This window comes from Dryobates pubescens, chromosome 17, assembly GCF_014839835.1.
Source record: "Dryobates pubescens isolate bDryPub1 chromosome 17, bDryPub1.pri, whole genome shotgun sequence".
NCBI lineage: Eukaryota > Metazoa > Chordata > Aves > Piciformes > Picidae > Dryobates > Dryobates pubescens.
In genome coordinates, this window is record NC_071628.1 from 19520098 (window position 1) to 19547283 (window position 27186).

Sequence of the window (27186 nt, forward strand, 5' to 3'; positions counted from 1 at the left end):
AGAGAAATGTTTCTGTTGGAAACTTTTAGAAACTGGTTTTGGCCATAACAGGAACATTTATTGGCTTTGCTCATCTGCAAGAATAAAAATCATTGCTGTGCTCAGTTCCACAGACTTCTCACTCTTTCACGGGATCACAGGATGTTAGAGGTTAGAAGGGACTTCTTAATTTAATAATTACATTTACATTTTTTTAGTATTTGCAGGTTTGTTTTGGGGGTTTGTTTGGTTTTGTGGCTTTTTTAGAAGGTTTTATTCTATGTATCAGGGAAACAACAGTAAACAGATGCTTAGCAGATCACCTAACCATAAGAAGTTCAGGCCATCAGTTTGGTCTGAAGGTGCATTTTTGGTCTGAAGCATTTTTTCCCAGTCACATGCTCCCATCTAATCTGAGGTCTTCTTGCAAACAGAACAAAATTCTTTTGTTAGTTCCCGGTGTATAATTCCCCTGAAGTCAGTTTTAAAACTGGTTTACCTTTAGGGTCAGGAACATTGACAAAAACTTCTTTTTATCCCCAATCACCATAGCATTGCTAACAATCGGGAGTTCTTTTTTAACAGCATCTTCAATTGGAATTGGAGGCACATTTTCACCTCCAGCTGTAATAATCAAATCTAGGCAAAAACAAAAAAGCAGCTGTTAGTTGAACTCAACTAAATTCTGAAGATCATGTCTGGACCAACACACTGCTCCTGACATAGAGACTTTTTTTTTTTCCCAAAGACAATGTTTTCAAAGAGAACAAAGATTGTTAATTAACTATCCTAAAAATAATATTGCTCATAACTTTCAAGTTCTCAGTTCTCCCTCAGTGTAACATGTTCACTCCACATAATTTTTACATAATCCAGTCACAGATTAGTTATTCTCTAGCACCATTGCACAATCTGGAATTTTCTCTTGAGCAATCACCTCTTCCAAATCAGCATACAATTCACTCTATTGTACTGCTGCCATCTCATCGAAAACAAGTTCATTGCTATGACAAAAGTAATTCTTAAAGCCACCAAGAGGGGTCAGACAAAAACCAGTTACTTCTACAGGAAAGCTCTATAAAAGCAACAAGGAAAGCAGGGAGAGAGGAGTGTGAGGGAGAAGTCAAAAGGGGAAGTTTGCAGTGGGAGTCATCACTCCGGCTTCTGATATGAGTGGAATATAATGACAGACTGGAATCTCAGGTTTTTAAGGTTTGTGAACTATAGTCATGATATGTTATTCTACTGTCAAAGAAATGTACATTTCTATTTGAATGCATTTGTTCTGAAGCACAATACCAATATTCATAGGATTATTATTTAAGCAAATTCCAACTCTTTGCTTTCACTCCCTTCTAACCTCTAATATTCTGTGATTACACTGGCAGCTTCTCACGGTCCTCAAATAATAGTGTTTGCAGCATTTCAGAACATGCTACAATAATGCAGACAAATGGCACAGCAGTCCTATGTGTACTAATGCAGCTCACTGCATGCATTAGGGATTGGGTTGGTACCTGATTCTGTCAGTAATAAACTTGAAGAATTTAGAGGCAATCAAGGGAATAGATCACCCTTTCAGCATTCACAGGTTTGGGCCCTACCACCTCTACTGCTCCAAGAGAACCATGATGAGAAATAGCTTCCAGTTTGCACTCAACTTTCTTGTATGGAATAGGCATTGGTTTCATAACTACAGAAGTTATTTTAGCTCCTAGTCAACACACTGCACTGCACACCTTTGAGGAAACACAAGTAGTGTTTATAGAATGAAAGACTTCTGTCAGTTCACAGATTGTGTCAAACCACAAACTAACCAAAGTTAGTTGTGTGTTATCAGGTCTATTTTTACCTTTCATTCCACCCTCCTTTTGCTGTAATCCTGTTTTTGTCTTAGATCCTCTACCAGTCTCTCCAGCACTTCATTTTTCATTGTCTGAAATGTCAGCTTTTTCCCAACTGATCCAGACAACTGTAATAATTGTAACAACTTTTTTCACACCTCTACAAATAGTGTCCCTGTATGGACTTCATCTAGCTTCATCTTTGTGCTCTGCAGCTAATAAGTCCTAAACCTTGTAAGAGCCATAGGACCAAAGTGCTGATCAGCCATTAGAAGAAAAGCTTCTTCACTACCTTCTGTTAGATTTTACTTTATTTGGACTTGGATTTAAAATTGTAATGAAACTAGACCCAGCTATCTTATCCCAGATGATTTATCTACCTCGTAATTTAGAGTAATTGTTATTAGCTCGGCAGTCAAGGAAGATGTAAGTGAAACACAAATGTTGTTATGATGGAATGAGACTAGGAGTTGCTAACTGCTATGCTAAAGGAAAATGAATCAGACAAGAAAGCAAGTTAGAATCAAGATAGCTGCTTTTGGCCCAGGCTATTAATACTATCTGCTTACGTTCTGGCTCCTAACAGGACACTAAGTCATCCCGTGACAAATTAACTCATCTGTGTTAACTCCTTAGTGATTCATCATATATTCCAAGATGGTAGTTACTGAATTTTTAGACCTTCTTCAGTTACATCTCAACTATGACTCTGAATATGCATCATGAAAAAAAGCTTCCAAGAAAGCAAGTGACCAGTCTTACCCTGAGACTTCACTAATACCCAGAGATTGTTTTAACACTGACTTTTAACTGGCTTCAATACTAACTTCCCTTCTGCTCTCTAACTTCAATACTCTGCAAACACATCACCTAAGGCATCAGAGGAACCTACCTCTGACTTGCAGCAACACCTTCTATATAACAGAGGGTTGTCTCTTGTTACTGTCTAAACATTTTAATATGCCATTAAGACAATGTAGCAAGATTCAAAGGAAGATGGATCATCAGATTTGAAAAAGACACATTAAACCTGCATTACTGTTTTATATTACTGATTGTAATTAATACTGAATAAAAATCTGGGAGATAAAATGCCTCATTTTAGAAACTGAATCATCTCCACCTATTACAGCCTATAGGGAAACCTTTCATGAACAGGGTACACCATTGTTTCCTCACAGGAGACTTTATTTCCCCATAAAGAGAGGCTGAGGGAGCTGGGGTTGATTAGCCTGGAGAAGAGGAAGCTCAGGGGAGACCTTATTGCTCTCTACGACTACCTGAAGGGAGGTTGTAGACAGGCAGGGGATGGTCTCTTCTCCCAGGCAAGCAGCACCAGAACAAGAGGACACAGTCTCAAGCTGTGCCAGGGGAGGTTCAGACTGGATGTTAGGAAGAAATTCTACAGAGTGATTTGCCATTGGAATGGGCTGCTCGGGGAGGTGGTGGAGTCACCATCATTGGAGGTGCTTAGGAGGAGACTTGATAGGGTGCTTGGTTGCATGGTTCAGTTGATTAGGTGGTGTTGGATGATGGGTTGGACGCGATGATCTTGAAGGTCTCTTCCAACCTATTCTATTCTATTCTATTCTACCTTCCTCTTAGGTCAGTGCTACTGACATCAAACAAAAGACACTTCATTAGATGAGCCACATCTGACACGTGACTGAACAGTGCTGAACAGTAACCATAAACACTGAGCAAGATTTTGTTTATTACCTTTAATTCTTCCAGTGACAAACAGAAAGCCATCCTCATCTACTTTTCCTAAATCTCCAGAATGGAGCCAGCCATCCTCATCAATGGCTTCTTTTGTTTTGTCTTCCATATTTAAATAACCCATGAAAACAGTCCTTCCCCAGAAACAGATTTCTCCATTGCCTTCTGCATCTTTGTTCACCAACTTCACTCTGCAGCCAGGTGCTGGTTTACCACAGCTATCAGAGAGGAGCACAATAACCCACAAGGAGCACAGAATTATTGAATATAGTACTGGTAAGATGTCTAACATGCCAAATCCCCAAACCTAGCAAATGTTAGTGACTGTGAATAGCACCTTGCTATACCTGTTTGAAAGCCATGAAATATTAACTCACTAAGTATCTAAGCACTTTTCAGCTATCTTGTCCTCTGCTCTCTGGTTTTTGTTTGGTTTTTTTTCCCTCTCTGTATCTTCATGCATAAAACCACTTGTGTATTTGTGGTCTTGCATTTCAAAATTATCCTACCTTGGGCCAAGGCTAAGATAAGGTTTAATAACTGTGTTCTGTATATAATGCTGTAGATCACTTTGAGTGCTCCTGTCCATGCCTCCTGACATGGAGGCAATACATTCAGGTTCTGACTTGGAAGTTATTTTGCCTCCCAAAGTCACAACAGAGTGTCAATGCATTCAGAGAAAATAAGCAATGACAATCACTGCTGAACTCAGCAAATACTCTTCCCATAGATATAATGAAACATAACTTTTCTTTTCTTTTTATTTCTTAAAAAAACAAAAATCTTTAAAAAAGAAAAAAATAAACAATGAAATAAAATTACCTGTGCTGCCTGTAAATATAAGGCCCAGATAGGCAATGTGGGCCTGTGGTCTCACTCATCCCATAGGCCTCATACAGGGTGATGTTCAGACCCAAAAAGAAATGCAGTGTTTCTGTATTGAGAGGAGCAGCACCACAAAAGTGTTTCTGACAGGAAGAAAAACCCAGTGCATTGCGAATTTTTGCAAGCACTAAGTAGTCTGCTAACCTTGTCCAGAACTGCTTTAAATCGCTGCTGAACACAAAACAGACAACAGAAGGAGACAATAAGTCAGAGTAACCTGTGAAACTTCCCAAACAAAGTCAGACACAAGTTGCATTTAGAGATACATTTGCCATTTGGGTTTGGGTATTGACAAAAGAGGCATCACTAAGAACAGGTTACATATTTGTCCTTTTCTCATTCATTCAGTGTCCTTTGCTGCTAGTGAACTCAGCTCTTACAGTGTCTGAATACTGCAGATACATAAAGGATCTATAAAAATGTCTGCGGGTGTCCCCTAAAATTCTGCCCCCCCCCCCCCTTCATACACCCCATTGAAAGTCATGCCCATTCCTTCCACCAGCTGAAAACTAACCTGTTCAACTCAGGTAAGACATCAAGCTGGGGACAGGTTAGTGGGAATAAGTTTTCAGGAAGGATAGGGAGAAACTTCTAACAGTCACTTGTGTTCAAGGTTAGCCTACTGTAACTAATAACTGCACCTTCCCTCTCGCACTAAATTTGCTGTGTTGCTAGGCCAAATTTTACCCATTTACACTTAAAGTCTCACTGATGCTTTACAGTTTATCCCACACAGAGAGCTACTTTCAGGTTGCTGGAAATCTCACTCATTATAATACTTACCTGCTTGAGCAGTTTAAGTTTCTCTCTAAGCTAAGTGACATAGCCCATGACAACATTTTCTTCTTCAGAAATCCTGACTGAGCAGAAGCATCTTTTAGTTTCTCCATGATTTTCTCCCACACACGGGGGACCCCCATGTGGGATGTTGGCTGCACTTCTCTTAGTGTGTTGATCAAGCTGCCCTGTTAAAGTTGTGAAATAATTTCAAAACATTGCAAAAGATCCACAGCCATGACAAAGGTGGTGATGCAGCCTGCATCTTGCAATACTAACATGTAGAACATCAGTGAACATGTAGGATATAAAAAAACAACTGCCAAACCTGCTTCAGACACATGTGCTAGCTCTGGCATATTGGGGAGGAGTGTATTCAAGAAGGAAAACATATGGGTGGTCTGGTTCCTTCTGCCACCCTTTCCTCCAAAATTTGCTTATTTACTTCTTTTGCTTTAGATGTATACTTTCCTGTCTTAAAAGAACTTTATGGATTTGCATTATATATTTTAATTGAAGTCTAGAGCACTGGATCACAAGTCTAACTGGTTTTATTTTTCCATAATTATTACAATAAGGAACTCTCTGCATCTCTTCAAAGACATATTCTCTCACTGGCATGTTTTCTAAGAAGAAAAAGTTCAATCTTAATTATGTGCACTAAAGACAGATACCTTCAGAGCATCTGGCTCAGCAAAGTAAATTTGTTCTCCCCATTTGATTCCAGTCCACAGGTCATACATCTGTGCAGCTATGTGGCTCAGTGGCAGATAACTGACAATAGATTCCTGCTGGACCTCTGCAGGTTGCATGCCTCCTGCTCTGCTGCAATATGCTGATGTCCAAGTTATCTGTTTAAAAAAATAATAAAACACAGGTATAGTGTTTGTTTTCTTCTTTTCCTTTTAACACAAATGATCTGCATGCTATGCTAATGTAATGATGATCTGTGCTCACAGAGATTTCTGAAGAAACTATAATCTTTGACAATATATCACTGTCAATTCCCTGGGAAAACTTGGTCAAAGAGAAGATGAAGTTAATAGCAATGCAGACTTGAAGATAACAGAAGCAAACAGAGTCCTTCAGCTGCCTGACTGGGTTATGAATGCTAACTCTCCACACCCTGAGCAGAACAGCCATGCACTGGATGGGCAAGGAGTAAATTGATCTGCCTGTTCTTACGCAGCTCTGCAAACTTTCTACCAAGCTGGGACTTTCCATCAGTGCTGTGTCTATATATTTACCTAGAAAAAAAGCAATAAATATTCAGTGATCAGTGAGCAAAAAAAAGAAGTGCTTAGTATCAGCAACAAGACCATTGTTTTGTATAGTTCATTACTAGGTTAAACACTAATATGAAAGACAACAGCTGTGTTCTGCTCCTCTGGAAGCCTCTGGACACAGTAGTTCACAAGTGATACGCTGCCCATACAGCCCTTCATGGCAGCTCTGCATACATGAATATTTTTGAAGAGGTACTGCCTCATTTTTTAGTGAAACTGGATGGTTTCCCCCGCTTCTTCCTAATTCCCACTTTATCTCAAAAGATGCCACTCAAAGATGCTAAATATGCCTGTCTTCATAATTGGAATATAGTATATGGTAGACCCCTAGGAGGGGGATACTGGAAGGGAGCAAAAAAAAGATAGATGTGCACAGAAAAAAAAGGAAAAAAACCCAAAGCACCAACCAAAAAAAGCACACAACCTCAATACCTCCCCCTCCAAAAAACCCCACAACAACCAACCAACCAACAACACACACACAAAAAAAAACCACCACACCAAAACCCAACATATCTTTTTTGCACAGGAGTCTTTACTGTATAAAACAAAGCTGTTGTGCACCTAAAATGGGTAGAGCATGACACAGAAATGAGATTATTGAAGATGGCAGAAAGGAGATACAGATCATATGCAACACCTCCTTTCACAGTGTTGTTCTGATAGCTCCTTTTCTTTGTAACAAAGAAGAAGGTACAAGTGTATGTTTGTCTAAGAGAATACAGAGTCTCAAGAGAGATTTTTAAAGAGCAGCACGGTGTCAAGCCAGGCCACTCCCAAGTTTGGATGGCAGCATTGGACAAGAAGTTACAGGAGACTTACACAGTACGCAGAATGGGATGTCTTTGAGATGTAGCTATTATTGATTGCTTACAACCCAGGCCTTGCAGCATGCAGGCACACTCACAGCAGACCCATGTGGGTGCATATATGACCGCCTCAGCACTGGTATTGCACATGGACAGTGGCAAACATCTTTTGACTAAAGAAGGCAGCAACACAGGCACAGGCAAGGCATGTTTTCCACTGTTCATCAACATAAAAATAGCCTGCTTGTGATCAGCAGCCAGGAATAGTTTGGCAGCTAACATGGAAATGACACCAGACTCCTTTGAGATAGAAGAGCACAGGATTTGCAACGTCAGATCAGTCATTTTGTCTACCAAGTCCAAGATGTTCTGCTCCAGATACTAATATACTAATTGGCTACATTTGGGTGAATTGCTCCTCACAGTGTGTGTGTCTGCAATGATTTCTGCTCTAAGACAAGAGGCCACAACGTAACCCAGTCCTTTCACAGACTGCGTTCAGAAAGGCTCCCTGTAACTCTCCACACCCCCTCAGCCACCTTAAAAACCAACCAACCAAAACAAACAAAACCAACCCAACAAACAAACAACAACCAACAACAACAACCAAGAGAAATGAAAAAACTACACGTCTTTGCCAGCAGACCTTTGTGGAAAGTCCTTTATGCAAACAACTTTTCTCTATTACTGGAAGATTTTCTGTTTGCAACAATGCAGGTAGTGCTATTTTAGGCACCAGCACTAGAGCTGTATTAATCCTCCAGTGACAGACATAGAAATCCGTGTCTAGGAATACAATAATGCCAAAGTTAAAAAAGCCACACATCCACACACAATTTTAATAGTATTTGCAAAAGCAGTCTATGAGGCTGTTTGATAGTGGCTTGTTGATGTATATGATTTGTGATATCACCTGATATCACTTGTCATATCACCTGAGAGACTATGGCATTCTGAATTCTGTTTATGAATATATCCATTGTATCTCACAAGAAAAACAGTGACTAAAGAAAATAAATAAATCAAGTCCCTAGAAAACTGTTCAGCCTTGTGAAGTGCTGCTTTGATTGGAATTTCATTCTTTATCTTGCTTATGCCCTATCAGAAAGAGCCAACTGCATTTTGACTTTTGCTTTGTAGGAATTACACTACCCATGCCACAGAAGCAAAAGGACTTCAAGTCTCTAGTAGGTACCAGTCATTTTAAAATACAGCAATAAAAATCCTCAGGCATTGCTATTTTTATGCTGAAGGAAGAGTCTAAAGTACATACATTGTCATGACTCAGCATGGCTCCTTTCGGCTTCCCAGTTGTTCCAGATGTGTATATCAGTACACAGCACTGGTTTGGCTTTTGGGAGTTGATAATATCATCCAAAGTCCTATCAGACACATCATTTCCCAGCTCCAGAAAATCTTCCATCTAGAAGATGTGACAGAAAATACATGGTATCAAATGGCTGCTCACAAGTGGGAAAGATGATTACCTTACCAGTCTCAAAAATGGCAGAAAACGTCAATGCCTTGCTCTGAACACATTTCCAGGGCACAGTTCCCCAGGTCTTGTCTATGTAGGAAATATGACAAGAAGAGCTTAGAACTTTATGCACAAATTGAAAATAGACTATCAGAAATTGTGCTGCTATGAGTCTTTCCTGTGCCTAAGAAAGCAATGATAATACTATCCAAGTAGTATCCTCCAAGATGGATACTATAGACAAGTCATAGAGGCTAAAATTCTGTTACTGTCTCAGTCTGTTTGTATCTTATTTAAAGGAGTTTGGATGTACTGGTTTTAAGTAAGAGTATATTTATGACATTCCATCTGTAATTCCTTATCTTCTGTACAAATACAAATCAATTGGGTGAAAGCTTCTTTCCCAAAGCATCATTATCTAGATGTGTGCATGTTTGCCCAAATTACCTGCTGTTTTATTGTAGACAGAGCTGATCACAACTTCCATTCAAATTTGGCTCAACCTAGGAGCTAAACCTTTTATGATGCTGAACCTTTGCACCATGCAAATGGGCTCAGAAGTATGCTGAATGTGATGCTCCATATCATATTGGTTGTTCCCAGGTTCTTCTATTGCATGCAGCTGATAGGCTAAGTGTAACAATGATTTCAATGCTAACTGAAAACCAGGGCATTACAAAATTTGTAACGAAAGTCAATAATCATTCACTGGGATCAGATGATTCATACTGTGCTTCAGAAGTGTGTTATTCAGATGCAAGATGCAGCATTTGCATTCTTCAATGACTTTTGAGATAATATCTAGGACCACAGAGCAGTAAAGGGGATGGTGGAAAGGACAGCAAAGATTAAAAAGGAGAGTCTGTGCTTTAAGAAGGATTCATTGTTTTCTTTAGACCTTTCCTATTGCCAGTGTGCTTCTAAGGTTCCAATAGCTAGCCTCTGTAACATCTAGACTTCCTTTTCTTGGGTGGCCAGGCTGTCCTAAGGATTCTTCATCATTTCTATACTTCCAACACCACAGCTCTGAAAAGAGACGCAGTACAATGCATGGCTCGGTAGCAAGTAAGGGATTTGTCACCATTTTATCCTTTCCCATGTAGTGTGGCTGTATCATTTTCCCTCGCTCAGGGAAAATCTGGAAGTATCAGAGGAATAATTGTTCCTATGTGACTTAGCCTGTTTGCCTGACCTTACTGTCTCCTCATACTAGACTGCATTAATCACTGTGAATCTGTTGCCTAGGCTTTGTTTACGGAACGTGGAACAGAGAGCATTCGCACTACCCATGCTGTGAAACAGTCACACACGCTCTGAGTTTGCATTTGCTTTCTGGAACATGCACTGAGCAGTCAGCTAGTGCTCTGTCCTTACTGCATCAATTGCTCATTGCACAGGAGATGTCAACATGCAGCACAAATCCCATGTATCAGGTGTCATGTGGTCTGGGTGGTTTGCTTAATATCAACTTTAATTTAAAAAAAAAAAATCTGCCTCTGGTGATTTATCTCTGATTTTTCCTTTAGATGACAAACTCTGGCAACTGTCAGACACCCTCACAGCTATCATTGTCCACTGAAAAAAAGTGTCCAGCACAACACTTTAACAGGGCTGTTTTCAAATACATCAGTTCTCAGGCACAATAGGTTTCAGCAACTGAATGCTGTTCTAGAATTAATTGCTAGACTTATGTCTTTTTACTAAGAAATACAAATAGTAAGATGCAAGGCAAACTCTGTAACAGTACAGACAGGACTGGACCAGTAGCTGCTTATTAGTAACTGTTATATGACATTCAACATAGCTAAAGAAGATATGATTAAGGGATGTGCAGAAGACTATTTTTCCTATGTACTTAGATCTCCAAAACTGCAAGTATTGTAAAATATTTCTAAGGTGCTCACTCTCATTAATGTATTTTTTATCCAGATGGAGTTTTTCAGCCTAAAATCGGATGATCTGCAGTCAAATTGCTTATCTTTGTACTCCTATTACTATTTTTTCATTATATTTTAAAAATATCCTGGAATAAGCTATTTACAAAAATCCATCCTGCTTCAAGTCCTCCTATTTCTTAAATTAGAGGCTAGAGTTCTACCACTGAGAAATTTTTGATCCTGGCTTTGTCCTTTTTTCTGCTTTATTTTTATCATGAGATACAAAATTCTACATATCCTAAGAAAATGTGCTCCTCTCTGTGTAGTCCACAGTCATTTCTCTTCACTTGTTTATTATCACCATAGGTATTTGCTGCAAACAAAATGCAACCATCATCTGAAGAAGTACAAGGATTTTCATGTTCTTGGATCTAGTGTAAGTAACCACAATTCAGTTTTCACTAGCATCAGTGGAACACTTTTATTTTCAACCATTTGAGAGTGCACATTCCTACCTAAAGCCTTTCGGTGTTTTGTTAATTTAGTCAAGTAAAAAGCCAGGAGATAAGACAGTTAAGCAAGGCAGATATGACTTTACCTGTAGCTTCATGTTTGATCCTTGAGTTTAAACTGAACAGAAAAAGGCTGATGAATATTTTGCATGTGTTTGCTGGAACAGAGCAATGGTAGACACTTCACAGGTTAAACACAGAAGAAAATCATCAGATAAATAGTACTCTGTGAATTACAATTCTCTTGTAGTAGTCACATACCGTATACAAATTTGGGTGTCTCTCTAGAATGGAGTCTTTGTACAGTACAACAGCTTTCAAGTGTGGCAAGCGATTCCAGATCTGTAGGATTTTTAAAAACAAATTTATTATTGATTGTTCTTGTCTTGGGAGGGGAGGGGGTGGTGTTTTCACTACAATACTGCCAAAACTGTAATGGCTTTACAGTCACAAGAAACCATCTGTTTCCCTTCACCCTCATAATATTCTCCCCTAAACTCACAACCAACTAGGCTCAACCAGAGGCGGGGGGAAAGGAAGGGGAAAAAGGTAATGCTACAGACTGCTCTAGAAAAATCTCTTTTCAGTCAAAAGCTTATAAAAACCAAAACACCAGAAATGGCTCCTCAGGATCCGTTCTCACAATGCACCAGTGTCGTAGTTTGGGCTGGGTGCCCTCTGCTGCAGGGGTGTTTCCTGTGTCCAGAAGTCCATCCCAGTGGGTGGACTCAGGAAATTAGGTATTTCTACCATAATCCCTTGCACCACCATAAATTTTGCGGTGGGGTCCGGCACTTCCTCTTTCCTTCCCTCTCCGAGACTTGGTAACTGGGGGAGAGACCTCCCGGCCATGGGCCTGATTGGGCCCAAGGCCACAGGGGGATGGGCAGTCTCAGGCCTGGCCAGCTGAGACTAGCCCAGCAGAGGGAGGGGGAAGAAGGAGCCCTGGGGATTTTGGATGCACCCTCAGGTGGGGTTTGGAGTCTTTCTGGGTTTACTTTGGTTCCTTTCTTGTCACTATGTTTCCTTTTGTGCACACTCACTGTTCTCTATTTAAACTCTCCACTACTTTTGCAATCAGTTTGTCTGAGTCGTTATTTCTGCCTGTGGTGGGGAGGGGGTTTGCCCCAACCCATTGCAACCAGAGACACAGTATAGGTCAAGCTAGATGCTTACCCTAGCTGCTACAGTTACCACTAAAGATAGAGGAAGTCCCTCAGCAAAAACTGTTGTTAAACTGCTAAATCAAGTTCAACCTTTTTTCTTTTCTTTTCTTTTTTTTAAAAGAAAGAAAAAAGGAAGCTATATGCATCTTTTAAGGATAAACAAAAATGTAAGGTTGTAGGCTTACAGGGCAGACAGCAATGGCTGCTGCTTTCAGTAGCTCTTTCTCCATTTTGCATGGGCTGCAGAGAATGCTCATTTCACTGCACTTTGTAGAACCCATTGCCTTATAGGTGGCCTTGGAATTAACCACATTTTGAATTGATTTGGTCATACTACATCATGATTTAAGTCCTGGGTTCTTCCAGGAAAAAAAATAAAGTTTCAAAACCCCCTCAGTTAGGTAAAGGAGTGCTGGACAGAGTTGCCTTCTCTTTTTCTAGATAGAAATGTGTATGAATGAAATCCCTCATGTTCTTCAGTTTATATTCCTCTCTCCACATTCATGACAGCACAGCCTGACTGAACAGTCAGTGACAGAGAGACTTGTCTGATTCTGTGTTTTTCCAGAATACTTACCAAAATCTCTCTTCCTCCAAATTGCACACAAAACAAAACTATCAAAGTAATTAATGCATAACTTACACAAATACATTTGCAAAAAGCTCAACAGGTATTTTCTCCCTAGCAGGTACACGTTTTTGCCAGGAAAACTCCATCACAGCAACAAGTGCAATCTGGTGCAAGTTTGTTGCCTCATCTCCAGCCACAGACCTCACTCATCATCTTCCTGACAGACAAGGCCTTCCCAGGGAGCTGCCCTGTGCTTCTCACCCAAGTCATGCAATAGGGATTTTTTCTTCAAGTTGGTCTTTCAGCCTGGTATCATTGCAGAAACCCACTCAAAGCTGCCAAAGAGTTTTGTCAAAATTGTGACTTATTGAAGAGCCTCCTCCTTTCTCACTCAAGTCTCTCCCACATCAACCAGTGTACTATCAATGTGTACAACCACCTTAGTGATTACATGGGAAGATGGCATTTTAGAAAGAGGAAATACTGGACACTAACATCCTTAGTATGCATTTACAAACTTCTATCATCCTGATCTATACCATTCAAATGGACTGGGCTTTTCCAAACAGAACCATGTGGTGACATAGTATACACAGGATCAAAATGTGTTTTTTTTTTTCTCCAGGTAAGTTTGCACACAAGCTCTGTGCTGGAGTCAATCAGAACTGCTTAGATGTGAGAAACAGACACTACAGAGAACAGAGCTGCATGCTGCCCAACATCTCAAACACCAGATACCAGATTTCCAAATAAGAACACTCCCATGAAAGGTTGCACGATACAGACAGTGAATACAATATTTGGGACCGATCTAGCATCAAGAAATGGGAAAATTATGGCTTCTACATAATCATTCAGCCATCTTGTACCTGCATTATCTTGTCCAATTGTTTCTGATTTTCCACAACCATGATATTGGTTTTGCTGTCATGAGCAATGTAGTGGCAGGCCTCTGGAGAATTTGTTGCATATATTCCTGTGACAATTCCTCTGTATCAAAACCACACACACACACATATATTTTATATATATGTGTGTGTGTATATATATAAAAGAACATATTTACATGCATATACACACATATAAATTTAGTATCAAAAAAAGAGAATAATCAAAGATCCAATGAAAACTGAAAGAGTCTGATGATATGGAATTAAGCAGCAGCACAGCTGGTTTTGGATATACATCAATATCTGATATATGCAGACTGCAAAGACTCATCTCTGAACTCTGTTCAGTAGAAGACACCATAAGCAAAGATTCAGCATTTTAACCCACTTAAGGCTACACCAGAGTTAGCTCAGGAAGTAGGAAAAAAAAGAAGCACTTATGTCCTCTTTCTGTTCAAGCGGCACACTGATATTTCACTAGCACAGGAACAGCTTAAGATGTAAAATCCAACTTGTATAAACACGTATCAGGACAGAAGGAATGAGGCTCAACAGTATTTATCTGTCACTTCATCTGCTTGAACATATGCTGCTGTAGACAACTCTTGGTATAAAAGTGGGAGGTTCATCTGTTTCCCACATCTTCCAGTGATAAGATACTTTGCAATAGCTCCTGTGTGACTTTCACAGTTAAGCCCATAGCAAACAGGATCAATTGATGAGTGTCTGGACTATTTCAGATCACTATGAGATTCCAGCCAGTCACTAAACATGCTAATAAGCTGCAGCACACCTTCAAGATACGACACCAAATACTGATCTGCTACAAACCTAGAAATACAGAAATCCTTCCATCCTCATGCCCAATCAAAACAGAAATAAATTTACCCAGCAAAAACGGCTCCAACAGCTGAGATGAACCATTCAGGAGAATTAAATCCAAGGATTGCTACGCTGTGGAATCGTTCAAGACCAAGCTTGAAAATAATAAGCATAAGGTTATATAATACAGGCATACTGAAGAGAAATATATAGTGTGAAAGATGCAGATACAAACCATGGAAAGTTCAGATTCGCTATTTCAGCACTTACAAGACATTTCCAGTATACCTCTGTGTTGATACTCGTACCAAAACCAGTATTTATCAGCAATTAACATGATTTAAACTTCCCACTACCTTCTCCTGTCTGGTTGAGCTCATCCTATCAGAAAGACCTGAAAACCAATATGAACAAGAGCTTAATGGGGACTAACCTTTCCTGATGTTTAGAAAGCTTTAAAATTTGTCTTTATCTCACCAAATTTACAGCACTGCTGCTTTCACCTATTTTTCTTTCTTTAATGCCTGCACTATGCTGAGCAGTGCCCCAGTAACACAGTAACTCTTCTCTTGCAGCCAAAATTTCTTGACAGCAGTGGTGTATCTTTGACCAAAAATAATGTTTATTATTAGTATTTCAATTTAAAAAATGTTTATTAGTAATATTCCAATAAAGAATATGACTGCTGATCTTTGATTAATGGGGAAAGCTTGTTAATATCTTTTTGTTAGGTTGTTGGGTTGGGTTTTTTTGTTTGTGGTTTGTTTGGGGGTTTTTTTATGGAGACAAAAGGAATTGGTTTTATTTCCTGTACCTACCTTCAAGAAGCTCTTGGCTGCTTTCCTGGAGAGGCAATAATACTCTGAAAAAGTTATCTTCTCCCACTTTCCATTCTTTTTGCTGGCCAAAGCATTAAGGGATCCATATTTCTCTAGGCTTTCCTTGAACATCTGATGAACTGTTATGGGAGTCTGTGGACAGGAGTTATCTATTCTCAGTCTGACACTGCCATCAGCAAAGGTAGTCCACAGAGACTCTGGAAAGTGAAGCATTATCACCATGACTGAAAAATATCATATGACTGTGTGCCAAAAGACAAGAGGATTGAAAATAAAAAAGCAGGGCTAAGCACAACTCTGGGGTTTCTCACCTTTTGAGAGAAGAGCTTTTCAATTTTTGTAACTATCAAACACACCATGTAGAAATTTTTCTTCTTACACTTTGCCCTGTGTCTTGAATAAAAATGCCACCATACAGAATTGTGCTGATCTTCTGCACATTACAAGGATACTACCAGAAGAATCTATTTGCCCATGCTCAGCCCTCCACAACCCACTATCCTTTGAGCTAATGGAGTAATTGCCGAATCAGAAGGCCACAGACATATGAAAGATCCAAAACCTACTCCTGTTTAGCTACTTTTGCTTGTTATAGTTCTTTCTCCTCCAGCTATTCTCCTTCATCCTGTTCCTGTTCCCCACTACTTTCCACAGGCTTTTTGCATGGCTAACTGCCCTGTGTTCTGATATGTATAGCCACTCCACTCACTCCTGTCTTGCCCCATTTCCACATCATCTTTCACCTTCTGCTCTTGCCTTCCTGTGTCTTTCTACCACCTACTTGACAAGACACAGACTCAGAGCACCAACTGATGTCACTTGGCTCACAGTGCTGATGCCATGGCCTGGGGTAATCCCTAGCATTCAGAAGAAGTTACTGTCTCGAAGACTCCACTTGGCTCCTGCAAACCTAGTATGAAGCAAACTGAGTATAAATACAGAGAGGCAGGCAGTAAGTTCAAGGGTAAGTAAACTGGCAAAATTTATGTGAATTCTCACAATGAAGACCAAAAAAAAATACAACTTCTTTATCAAACAGCTCTGAATAAAATAGTACAAGAACATTTTTTTTCTTATAACTACTTCCATAAATGAAAAAACATGTATATTTTTATATAAATATATATACACATTTTTATATATTCATTCTACAGAAAGCTGGTGAAAAATTGTGGACCAAAGAGTTTAGGTATGCTAGAATTGAGAGTCACACAAAATACAACTTTTTAAAGTTTCTAATACACCTTGGTAAGCATGAATATCTTTTACCACATTTGTGGTAATACACCTTGGTAAGCATGAATATCTTTTACCACATTTGTGGAAAGCAAAAACTGTAAATAAAGCTCAGCTGGCATCTGCCCTGTTTCCTGGTACCTCAGTGACTAGAAAAAAAGCAGTCCTCGAGTGTTGAAAAGTACACTTTTCACATCTCCCTCAAATGTTATTCCTCTTGTTTCACAGAGGCCTAGAAACTATCTCCTTGGGCATTTCTGGCAGTATATGAACACCGCAGCCATAGCTGGATCCACATGAGTGCTTTAGAACACACCTGCAGCTTCTCTCAAGTCAGGCTTGCAATCAGCACAGATGGCCAGGGGCACAGTAAGCTATTGTAAGCTTACAAATATGTATAAAACCTCCCAACAAAACACCGAAACCAACTTTCTGTGCAGCAAAATAAGTTGCATTGCTTAGCTGTGTAGAAAAGGTCATCCTTAGCCAGCTGATAAAGTATGCTCACAAACCTAAAAACTATCCAAGTGAGTCTAGTTTGCTGTCAGTATCGTGTGGAACTATTTCTGAAGATTTCACTGCCTCATGCCATAGCCTAGCACGTGCTGAGCATTGGGAGGGAGAAAACAAAAATTTAAAAAACCCAAACAACACTTTTCTACTCCTTCTCAGGCAAGCAGGTGAAAATCCTGGTGAAGAAAGTGAACTGAGCACTCAAAGCTGTGATGCATTTCATGAAGGATTAATGTTTCCGACTCACATTATGTTTCTTTTATATTCCTGACTCACAGCTTTGCATTTGTTATCTTGACAAATGAGAGTAACAATGACAGCAATAAATACAAATAAAGGTGCTTAACCTCCCTGTGCCTTCATTTTCTTATGTGGAAATTGCGTGCAATGACTTTCAAAACATAGGTGTGGAGCTTTGCTTAGCAGAAAGGGCATTGCAAATCCAGACAGTCTAGAAAACAAGTAGCTGAAGGATTCTACATAATAGAGAGACTTTATCCAAGTGTAAACAGTGGCAGCAAACAAGTATTTTTATGAGTAGTGAAGACAAAGAAGATGCTTCTGCACTTAATCCAAATTCTGCTGCTGTGAAACAGGTAAGAAGTAAGACCTGTCTGAGACAGAAAATAGTGTTAATCTTTTTTCTTTTTTTTTTTTTTCAGTGACACACCAAAGCCCAGACAAAAAACTCTCTATGATTTTCTGGCTTCTACACCACAAGAATGGCAGGTATTACAGGTGTGGTTGGGCACAGGTGGATGACTGCTCTGTTGAAAACAAAATCGTATCATACTGAAAATACCAGCAACAGTCCCACAATAATAGAACAAAAGTTGCATAGTTACTACCTTTCTCTGCAGATGTACAGTAGGTAACAGCTTCTGCAAAGAAGAGGGAAGATCAATCAAATCATTGCAATACCTACACACAGAAATCAAAACTGTACTTTGAAATTTGGTCTCCTTTGGCTTTTCTTTATGTAGGGTCTTCTGGCGTCAAAAAGGTATATGCAATTCGTATCAAAGAATAAGAATAGAACAGGTTTCACAGAGACTCAGTGAATTACCTTAAAAACACACAATATATTGCAAAAGTGTATAAACTTGACTGCCCATAGTCTGTTCTTGCATGTATTTGTAGGTAGAACTGAAAACCAGTTCCAGAATCCACACAAGAAGCCAAATAAATCTAAAGCCCTAACAATTCTGTTCCATAGCATTTGTCAAACCAGGGGAACATGAATATTATTTTCGGCTATCAGCTTGCAGAGGGATTTTGAGCAGAGGGCTTGTTTTTCTCAGAAAGAGCCGGGAAAATAATTCCTAGCTAAACTCTGAATGAATCAATTATAAACTCTGGGAAAAGCAAAACAGGTGCTCTGCCTCACTAGCATCTGAAACTTAAATTGCAATCTCAAGGTTGGAAATTAACTCAGCAGCACCTGAAACTGAAGTGGAAATCAAAATAAAGATCCTTTAGATACATTCTCTGTAAAACTCATAGTGCAATAAAAATAAAGCAGCATTCCAGCTCCAAGTACTTTGCACAGTTCCCTATATGCAAGCAAAGAGGAATAATTGTTCCTTCCCTCTTGCTCACAGTAACTCCTGCTACCTGCATTACACTTTGTACTCAAAACACTTTTCATTCACTAATATGTGACCTTGGCTCATGTCCTTCATATGAATTCACTGAAAGTCACAGATGGTGAGAAAAGATCTGCTCCTAAAGAAGCCTGTTTTGTCAGCTAAACCAAAAACCAGCAGAGATTTTATTCAGATAGGTAGTCTTGATAGTCACTCTTTGAGCCTCTTCAAGTGTTTTTTTCTCCCCTATGTCACTCTCCTTCAAGGCCAAATTCCATGATCAGACTGAATTTTCAGTGATTCACTGTCTTTGCTGCTGAAGGAAGAGATGGCTCAAAGCAGTCTCATGCATGTAGTGTATTACAAGATGACAGTACTGCAGGTTGTCTTAGGACTTGCTCTAAGGACAGCTGATGTAAACATTTCAAATTGTAGGTATGCAGTTTTCAAACCGAGGGGTACACTTTCAAGAAGAAATTTACCAGCAGGAAAAAAATAGTTTTGTTTACCACTTAAAAAAAACCCTTTGTCTTTTATCTTTTACAATACAATGCTAAAACTGTGAAACATTTACTTGGGAATGTTGATTTATAAAAGCACATTTGTTACTCAGATGTTTCCCACAAAGTGTAAAATAATACACAACATAAACACATCACAATTTTTGTATTTTTATCATCCAGTTGTTAACTCCTCCGGACACGTATGACTGAGCAGTTGTGACATGGTACAGGCTCTCTCTCCGGTCCCAGATAACAAAAATTATTTCAAATAGAGAAATAGCAAGTCTGTGGTTTTTTTGCATGAATACTCATCCTGGCTGAAACTTCTGGAACTCTGGGATGTAAGAAGAAGGCTGTGTACTGGGTAAAATGAAAACAGCAACAACAATAAAAAGTAAATACACTAATCATACAATTTACAGCTAACATATTAATGAAACCTCTCTGTTCACTAACCTGACCTGCAAGTATCCTGGTGATTTCCAGAATGGATTTGGGAATGTAAATGAATTCTGATGTTCATGGAAGAACAGCTCTTATAAAATGCCATATAAAATGCAAAAGAACCAAGGTCACCTTTCAGACAGGTAAACAAACAGGCTGATGGTGGAATGGCCCTGATGCATGAGCTGAGTAACTCTGAGTGATATTCCATAGATGTGCCCTGAGAAGCTGGAATTAAAACAGTAATATAACTTCTTTCAAGTGATTCAGATTTAATTCCCAGCATCGTATCTTGATTATATGCCAGTTCCTGCAAAACATCACTGTGTTGTAATGACTAGAGAAGGTATTCAGCTCTTTGCTGAAGGCGTTTCTGACAAACTCATCATCTCGGATTCCACAGCTATGATGCCATCACATTCTGCTGACAACACAAATACATCACTCCTGTTCTCATACAGTAGATTTTAATTTTCTTCAAAATGTCTGCAGCCCTGAAAGCTTAACTTCTTTTTAGTAAAAGCTGGATCCGAGCACACAGAGGTTGGAGTCTGAGAACTTGGCTTCTGTGTCAAACTTCCCCTTGTGCCGACAAACAGGTTAAACAGAAATACAGAACCTCTGAATGTATCGGCCAGCACACATATACAGTGATTCTTTCTAGAAAATACAGAAACAAGCCTCCTGCTGCTTTCCTTGCCACAGCTAGGGAAAGAGAAGGGTTTTCTGCTACACAATATTCCACAATAAACAAGAAACTTTAAACAGGTTTCTGCTATTTATTCAGTCTTTTCTGTTTGCGAGCATAAATTGGCCAAACCACACACAAATAATTCAGTTCATGGAAACTTGTACCCCTTCTATTGGAGGAAAAGGGAATATTTATGACTTGCAACAAAATATTCTGCTCTTTACATCAGTAAACTACTACCAATGAGGATCAAAGAAATTAGATATCCTCCAAAGAATGCCCCTACAAACTGATGGGAGGGAGTGGTGCATCAAGACAAGTACAAAACAAGCTTCCTAACAATACTGACGCTACAAAAACTGATTACGATGCACCAAAACAGAAGCATGTGGAGGGTGTAATCAGGAGGAAACATCATTGCAGAAACACTGCCCAGGCATGCTGGAATGGAAAGTCAAAACTCAGCTGAAACTGAAACTGGTGAGTGATGCACAGACTGCATTATGTTGGAAGGGACCCTCAGAGGTCATCTTGTCCAACCCCCCCCAAGGTAAGCAGGGACACCTCCACCTAGATCAGGCTGCCTAGGGCCACATCAAGCCTGATCATGAATGTCTCCAGGGATGGGGCCTCGACCACATCCCTGGGCAGCCTATTTCAATATTTTACCACCCTCATTGTGAAGTTCTTCCTTATCTCCAACCTAAATATACCCTGGTACAGGTGCACTGACTTTCAAAAGAAGAACCAAGGATATCATGGGCATCATTGACACCGGACACAAAAAGAGCTGATGTACACAGTGCCATCTTCACCTTGGTCTATATTGGCCAGCTAAGACTTCCTGGGATTCTGTGCCTAGTGGCAGGTGAGAAGTTTTACCTACAGCAGCAGAGGTAAAGATTCAAGAAAGGCTAATCAGGCTCACTTTGGTCCATGGAAAGGCTATGGAACAAGATTTTAGGGCTCATCTCCTGTGAGCAGAAAGCTGGGCTAGTTGCACTAGTGGTCTTTATCAACAAATTATTTTGTGAATCTCTCAGTATAAACCCAGCATGACCATGTTCTCTTTTAACATTACACTGGTTTTAAGACACTAGAATGCTTGCTGCTAATGGTAAGGTTGCTCTGGATTTACAAATGTATTAGAAAATATGAAGTCTGGCCTAGTTCCACAGGAATGAGCTTCTACACATTGGTGCAAAAGAATGGGGGGACAAAATTCCAGAACAGTCTGCAGTCCTCATTACACAAATTTACTCCTGAGGTTGCAGAATGCATCCACTATAAAATAAGAAAAACAGTTCTGCACAACTAGAAAACATCAGAATCACCTTCTTTTCTCTTACTAGAGAAAGCAGACCCGCCTCAACTAGTCACTGAGCTTACTTCTCCCAAAGGATTTTCTGGGAGATCGTTTTTGACATTCAGTCCTCAACCACTCAGCATCTGCATAGCTGCGTGATGTTTCCAAGTCAAACACTGCTTCTCATTTAAATGGATAACAAGTAGTGCACCAGACTTACGAAGTCAAATAAAAGACAAAGGCTAACTTAAATTTTAAGCTCATGATTCATCCACTTGGAAACGTATCTAAACACAAATAAAGGAACTGCTTCATTAAAATGGATGGGGTGTGACTTGTGTTTGCAGGGAAATTATGATGGAACAGCTGGAACAGCTTCTATCCACAGTTGTTCACCTCACCTTTCTTCCAGAGGCTGTGGTCACCTCTGCAGGAGTGGCTGAATGGCATGTGCATTCCTCCCTGAGCACTGTGGTTTACGGCCCAGCATATTACTCTAAACTGCAGCCAGAAACAGCCTCTAGGAGACAAGCAGGGTAGGTAGCTCACAGCAGTAACCAGTGTCCCAGATAACGTCTTAGAAAAATAGGTCAGAGTCTTCATGAGCACACATGCAAGTACACTGCAGAATCACAGCCTCAGTAAAAATCTATATACACAGAGTGTGTCTCCAACAGTGCAATAAACTACTCTGAAAATCTGAAACCAGAAGTTAGCTATAATCTTTATCAATCCACACTTATTTCCTGCCTACTGACAAACAAGCAAGCAGCTAGCAGTTCAGTTCTTGGAAAGAAGCCTATTGTGTACCAAAGAACTGCATATAGGTATATATTTACACATATGTATAAAGTCTGCATGTGAGGTCCCTGCATAGATCTGTTATTTCTTCAAAACCCACTTGCAGTCATTGCTCCAATTGTCTCACAGAACAAACAACCTGTGTTCAAATGGGCAAATTCAGATACCAGCAGCAGCTTCACCAAGGCAACAAGGAGCTCCCTCAGGGCTGCAAAGCTTCCAAAGAATCTCAGAGAGTTCTGCTATAAACCTCCTTTACGCCACACGGCAGCACAACTAGGTTAATTCAACACTGCAACTGGTTTAAAATCACAGGAATATGTATGTGCTCCAATGCAGCACAGAGCTGACCAAAGGTACAGATAGCCCTTTAGACTCTGAAGTTTTTACACAGTATGCTAAATCCTCAAGAACTACCAGCTGGTAAGTAGGCTGGGATGCCAAAGTTAAAACAAGAATGGGAACATTTTTCCACAGGAACAAGCTGTGTTTCACAAATTCATGCAACTTTACAGAAAGATCCTGACAAATTTTCAGTTGCTCTGATTTCCTTCAGCTGAATTTTATTTTTAGCAGCTCTGAAAAATTGTCAGTCATAACTTGCTAGAATAGACACAAATATTACATTAAATAAATTCTAAGAAGAGCTCAAAATTCCAAGGATCACCTTTTACATGCTTACCTTCTGGCTCTATATCTTCATCTTGGGTCTTCTCCAGATGAGGCAGCGAATCTGTGCAGACAGTCTGTGCACTTGTGAAGGCTCTAAAAGAAAATATACACATTAAAAAGTTATCCAGGAGTTCTATTAGGAATCACTACAATCAATAGACAGGACATCCAAGGGGAAACTAAACCACAGCTTGCAAGCACTTAGAAAAACAAACAGGAGAAAATAGCTCAGAGGAACAAAGTTCTTGCCATTGTTGCAAGCTCCACTACAATAAGGTTAAACAAGGCAATGCTTTCACTCAAAGGATGACATTTTTATTTCATATTGTGGTCTTTTTTTTTTCTACCATCATGAAATCTAGCAGATGGAGATACATCTTAACAGAGGTTATGAACTACGCAAGTGATTGCCCATTGGAATGGGCTGCCCAGGGAGGTGGTGGAGTCACCATCATTGCAGGTGTTCAGGAGGAGACTTGATGGGGTGCTTGGTGCCATGGTTTAGTTGTTTGGGTGGGTTGGATTGGTTGACGGGTTGGACATGATGATCTTGAAGGTCTCTTCCAACCTGGTTTATTCTATTCTAAGAAGGAACTTTCAGTCATAACCTTACTTATACTGCCATGGTGCTAACATCACAATACCTTGCAAATTGCCACTGCTAATATCTGGTGAAGCTTAGGTTTTTGTTGTTTGTTTGGGTTTTAATGAAAAGAAGGATATTTAGTTCCCAACAATAACAACAAAGTTTCTCAAATACTTTAGCAAAGTAACAAATTATCATTATCACAGGGACCTTTCTCTGCTTAAACGAACCAGACGAAGTTTAAAGCACAGATAATACAAACTCAAAACCATTAAGTCTGTAACGTGACAGACTGCAAAGGATTGCATGAGAAAAACTTCTAAACAACTATGCATTCTGAATTGACTGCATAAAGCAATGCACTGCAAATTATTCACGACTAGGAACATGCAGATTTTTTAATTTAGCTGACTTCATTTAACAAAACAAGGGTTGGGAACCAACAGCCTTCAGAGGCCAAGAACAAGGTAGAATTACCTTCATTGCCTCTCAGCAGGTACAACAGAAGAGTCCTGAGTGAAGCTCAGGAAGTCCTTCTCCTCCACAGTGTAATAAATTAACTCAAAAGGTAGAAAAAAAGAAGAACAAACAATGCCCTTCTCAGCTTTCAAATAAGTAACAACTTCACAAGCATCTGCACAGCAATGTCAGGTAGCAAACAATAGGATCTGAACACTACATCAAACATTACTTCCTATCTGATATTACCAACTACTGTTTGTAGAATACCTCTGTGTGGGACAGTTCTAGAACGTATTATTGTTATTCACAATTAAATCATTACTTTAAGAAAGTCTTAAGAAAGATGGATCCCTTGGATGAGAATTTAGCAGATTTTATAGTTCTTCACTCATCAGAAGTGATAATTGCAGTTAATTTCCTCCCTTGATACTACTATGCTGCAGATCTCCCTGTCTCAGAGCAGAGGCACTGGTTGCAAAAGCAGCTGAAGGAAAATGAGGAGTCATCATTCATCTTGCTTCAGAAGATATTTCCTCTCTTGTACAGACACAAAACATGAAAGGCCTTGTCTGATAAGCAGGGAGTTAGGCTCTGAAAATAGTCACTGGCTTGGTGAATGCAGATATTGATAAGAAACTGAGTATTGTGAATACAGAGTGGGATTCTACTGCATTCTTAAGATAAGTCTCTGTTGGCTATACAGAAAAATGGTGACTTAATGATGGGGATTGCAAGGACAGAATAATGGACCAGGAAGACATATATTGGCAAAAATACAAAACATTTAAAATAATTTAAAAACATGTTCTGCTTGCTCTCCCTTTATACTTAATTATCCTGCAGGTTGCCTACAATAAAGACCATAGCCAATAATGAGGGAATGCTTAGGTTATAGAGTCTGTTCAGTGCATTCAGTTTCTCTGTCACTTGCATGCTTTTTCCAAAAAGCAATCTGATTAGCTTCCCCTGGAACACTCTCATAGCACTTCCTTCCAGACTGAGGGCTCTCAGGAAGCCTTCCTTGCATTTTGTCCACACCGTGATGATTCAGAGCAGCGCAGCTCCTTCATCTGTTTCACTGGTCCTCTCAGCATATCATTCACAAGCTCTGGACTACTTACAAGTGGCAGTAAGTGTGTTGCTAGTTAGCTCTCACATCACAGTCTCCACCTTACAATTAAACTCATTTCTCTGCTTGCCTTGTCCAGAGAAAAATGCTGTAATATGTAGGTGTTTACCTTAAGAGCAAATCCCCATCTGTGCAAGTACTTTCTTCTCAAACACTTTGGATTAATTTGCTTTCCTAGCTATTAAATATTAATTCTATGTAATACACACACACAAAAATACCCTCAAAACCAATCAACAAAGAAAAGACCAAAACTTGCTGAACTGGAAAACATGTGTTTGGGTTGGGTTTTTTTTTCTCTCCAAGGCTGAACTTCTCCATAAATTTTACTTTTATCATTCAGGGCTTGCTTCTCCTGAGGATGACTTGGTGAATTTCACCTCTAAACTTCAGCAGCTTGCTTGTTCATTTCAGTAATCTGTAACAAAATAGATTAAAACCCTCCACCTTCTTCCAACCATTGTGCATATTCTCCTGCCTTCATTTTCTGTGACAAATGTCCTAAACATTTATGTCTGTTCTAACAATGAGAAATGATGCTTTTTCCTCCATAGCTTTTGTTGCATGTTCTCCTGGACAACCCAGCTATATACATTCCACAAGCCTTAATCTCTATTAGAGATCCTTTGGTAGTATGTTTTGGGTCTACATCTGCACATTCCAAGCTACTTTTCATTGGGTGTCAGACATTTTCAACAGCTCACTGGGGCATTTGATTTCAAGAAGGAATCATTAAGTAATCATCTGACAATTCCTCTGGCAGCAAAATGCAATGGCTTGAATTACCTCTGTGAACCTCTGAAAATTATTCTGGCACTTTGCCTAGAAACCTCAGAAACTAAGTATCCTCATCTGGATCCCATATATGAGTAATCATTTCCTGATTCCTCATGCATCCTGCAAGTGCTGAATCTAATATTTTAAAACAGAGCTCTGGGGAGAGGCTGTAGGAGGGAGCATAAGACAATAAATTGAGAAACACTCATCTGTTCTAAAGTTCTAGACAAAGACAATAAAGTACCCCTGACTTGCATCAACATAGCAAGATAGTTCCAAAGCTTTATGGCTCAGCGGCTAAATAGAAATCTGTGGACAGCACATAAAGGGCCAAGTCTCAAGTACTGCATCCCCAGACTTGGGAGAGCTGTGAATTGTTACCGAAGATATTTGAAGATGTTTTCTAGAGCATAAGGATAAAACCCAACACAGTGATGTCACACAACATTAGTTCCTTAAATCTCGGTTTTGTATTACTTGTAAAATTCTTCTTGTATGAGGATGCACAGCAAGAAGTCATGAGAGGTCTTCATGTTCCTTTACAGGGCCATTGCTGTCTATTGTGACTGGTTGTCTTATTTACTAATGACTCCTCTATTCAAATCAAGGCAGTATTACAATCCATTTCTTATTTGTTCTATTAAAAAAAAATCTCTGTCCTCAAAGAACAGGTTAGATTTAGGTTTTAACTGGTTCTCAGGCCCTCATGAGACTTAAAAAGGGGCCACAAATCAGCCCAGGTACGTTCCTACTGTCAGCTAATTCAACAATCAGTTTGCTTTCACAAGAAACCAGTCTTTCACAAACTAATCATGTAACTTCTCCCCACACAAAGGTGTATTTAAAAGCAGCAGAAATACTTAATAACAAGCAAAGTACCAAAGACAAAGTTAACATGAGACTTATTTCACCATATAATACAGTTGACACACAACTTCTAGTGAAACAGATCTCTTTACTTGTAAAAAATAAAACTACAGTATTATTTTCTTTGTTATCCTCAAAACCCATCTATTTTGGTGAGTGC

The 27186-nt window shown here is 39.5% G+C and overlaps 1 protein-coding gene across 1 annotated transcript in view; it reads right to left on the reverse strand.

Annotated features, from left to right (window-relative positions):
• ACSBG1 (acyl-CoA synthetase bubblegum family member 1) overlaps window positions 1-27186 on the reverse strand; it is a 33856-nt gene that overhangs the window by 4283 nt on the left and 2387 nt on the right. The window contains exons 2-12 of the mRNA XM_054169299.1: window positions 23216-23298; window positions 15433-15650; window positions 14681-14769; window positions 13772-13892; window positions 11427-11507; window positions 8573-8722; window positions 5879-6055; window positions 5211-5392; window positions 4365-4598; window positions 3543-3760; window positions 479-618 (exon numbers count right to left, since the gene is read on the reverse strand). Of these exons, the coding sequence (XP_054025274.1) occupies window positions 479-618; window positions 3543-3760; window positions 4365-4598; window positions 5211-5392; window positions 5879-6055; window positions 8573-8722; window positions 11427-11507; window positions 13772-13892; window positions 14681-14769; window positions 15433-15650; window positions 23216-23298 (1693 nt within the window). The remainder of the gene's footprint in view (window positions 1-478; window positions 619-3542; window positions 3761-4364; window positions 4599-5210; window positions 5393-5878; window positions 6056-8572; window positions 8723-11426; window positions 11508-13771; window positions 13893-14680; window positions 14770-15432; window positions 15651-23215; window positions 23299-27186) is intronic.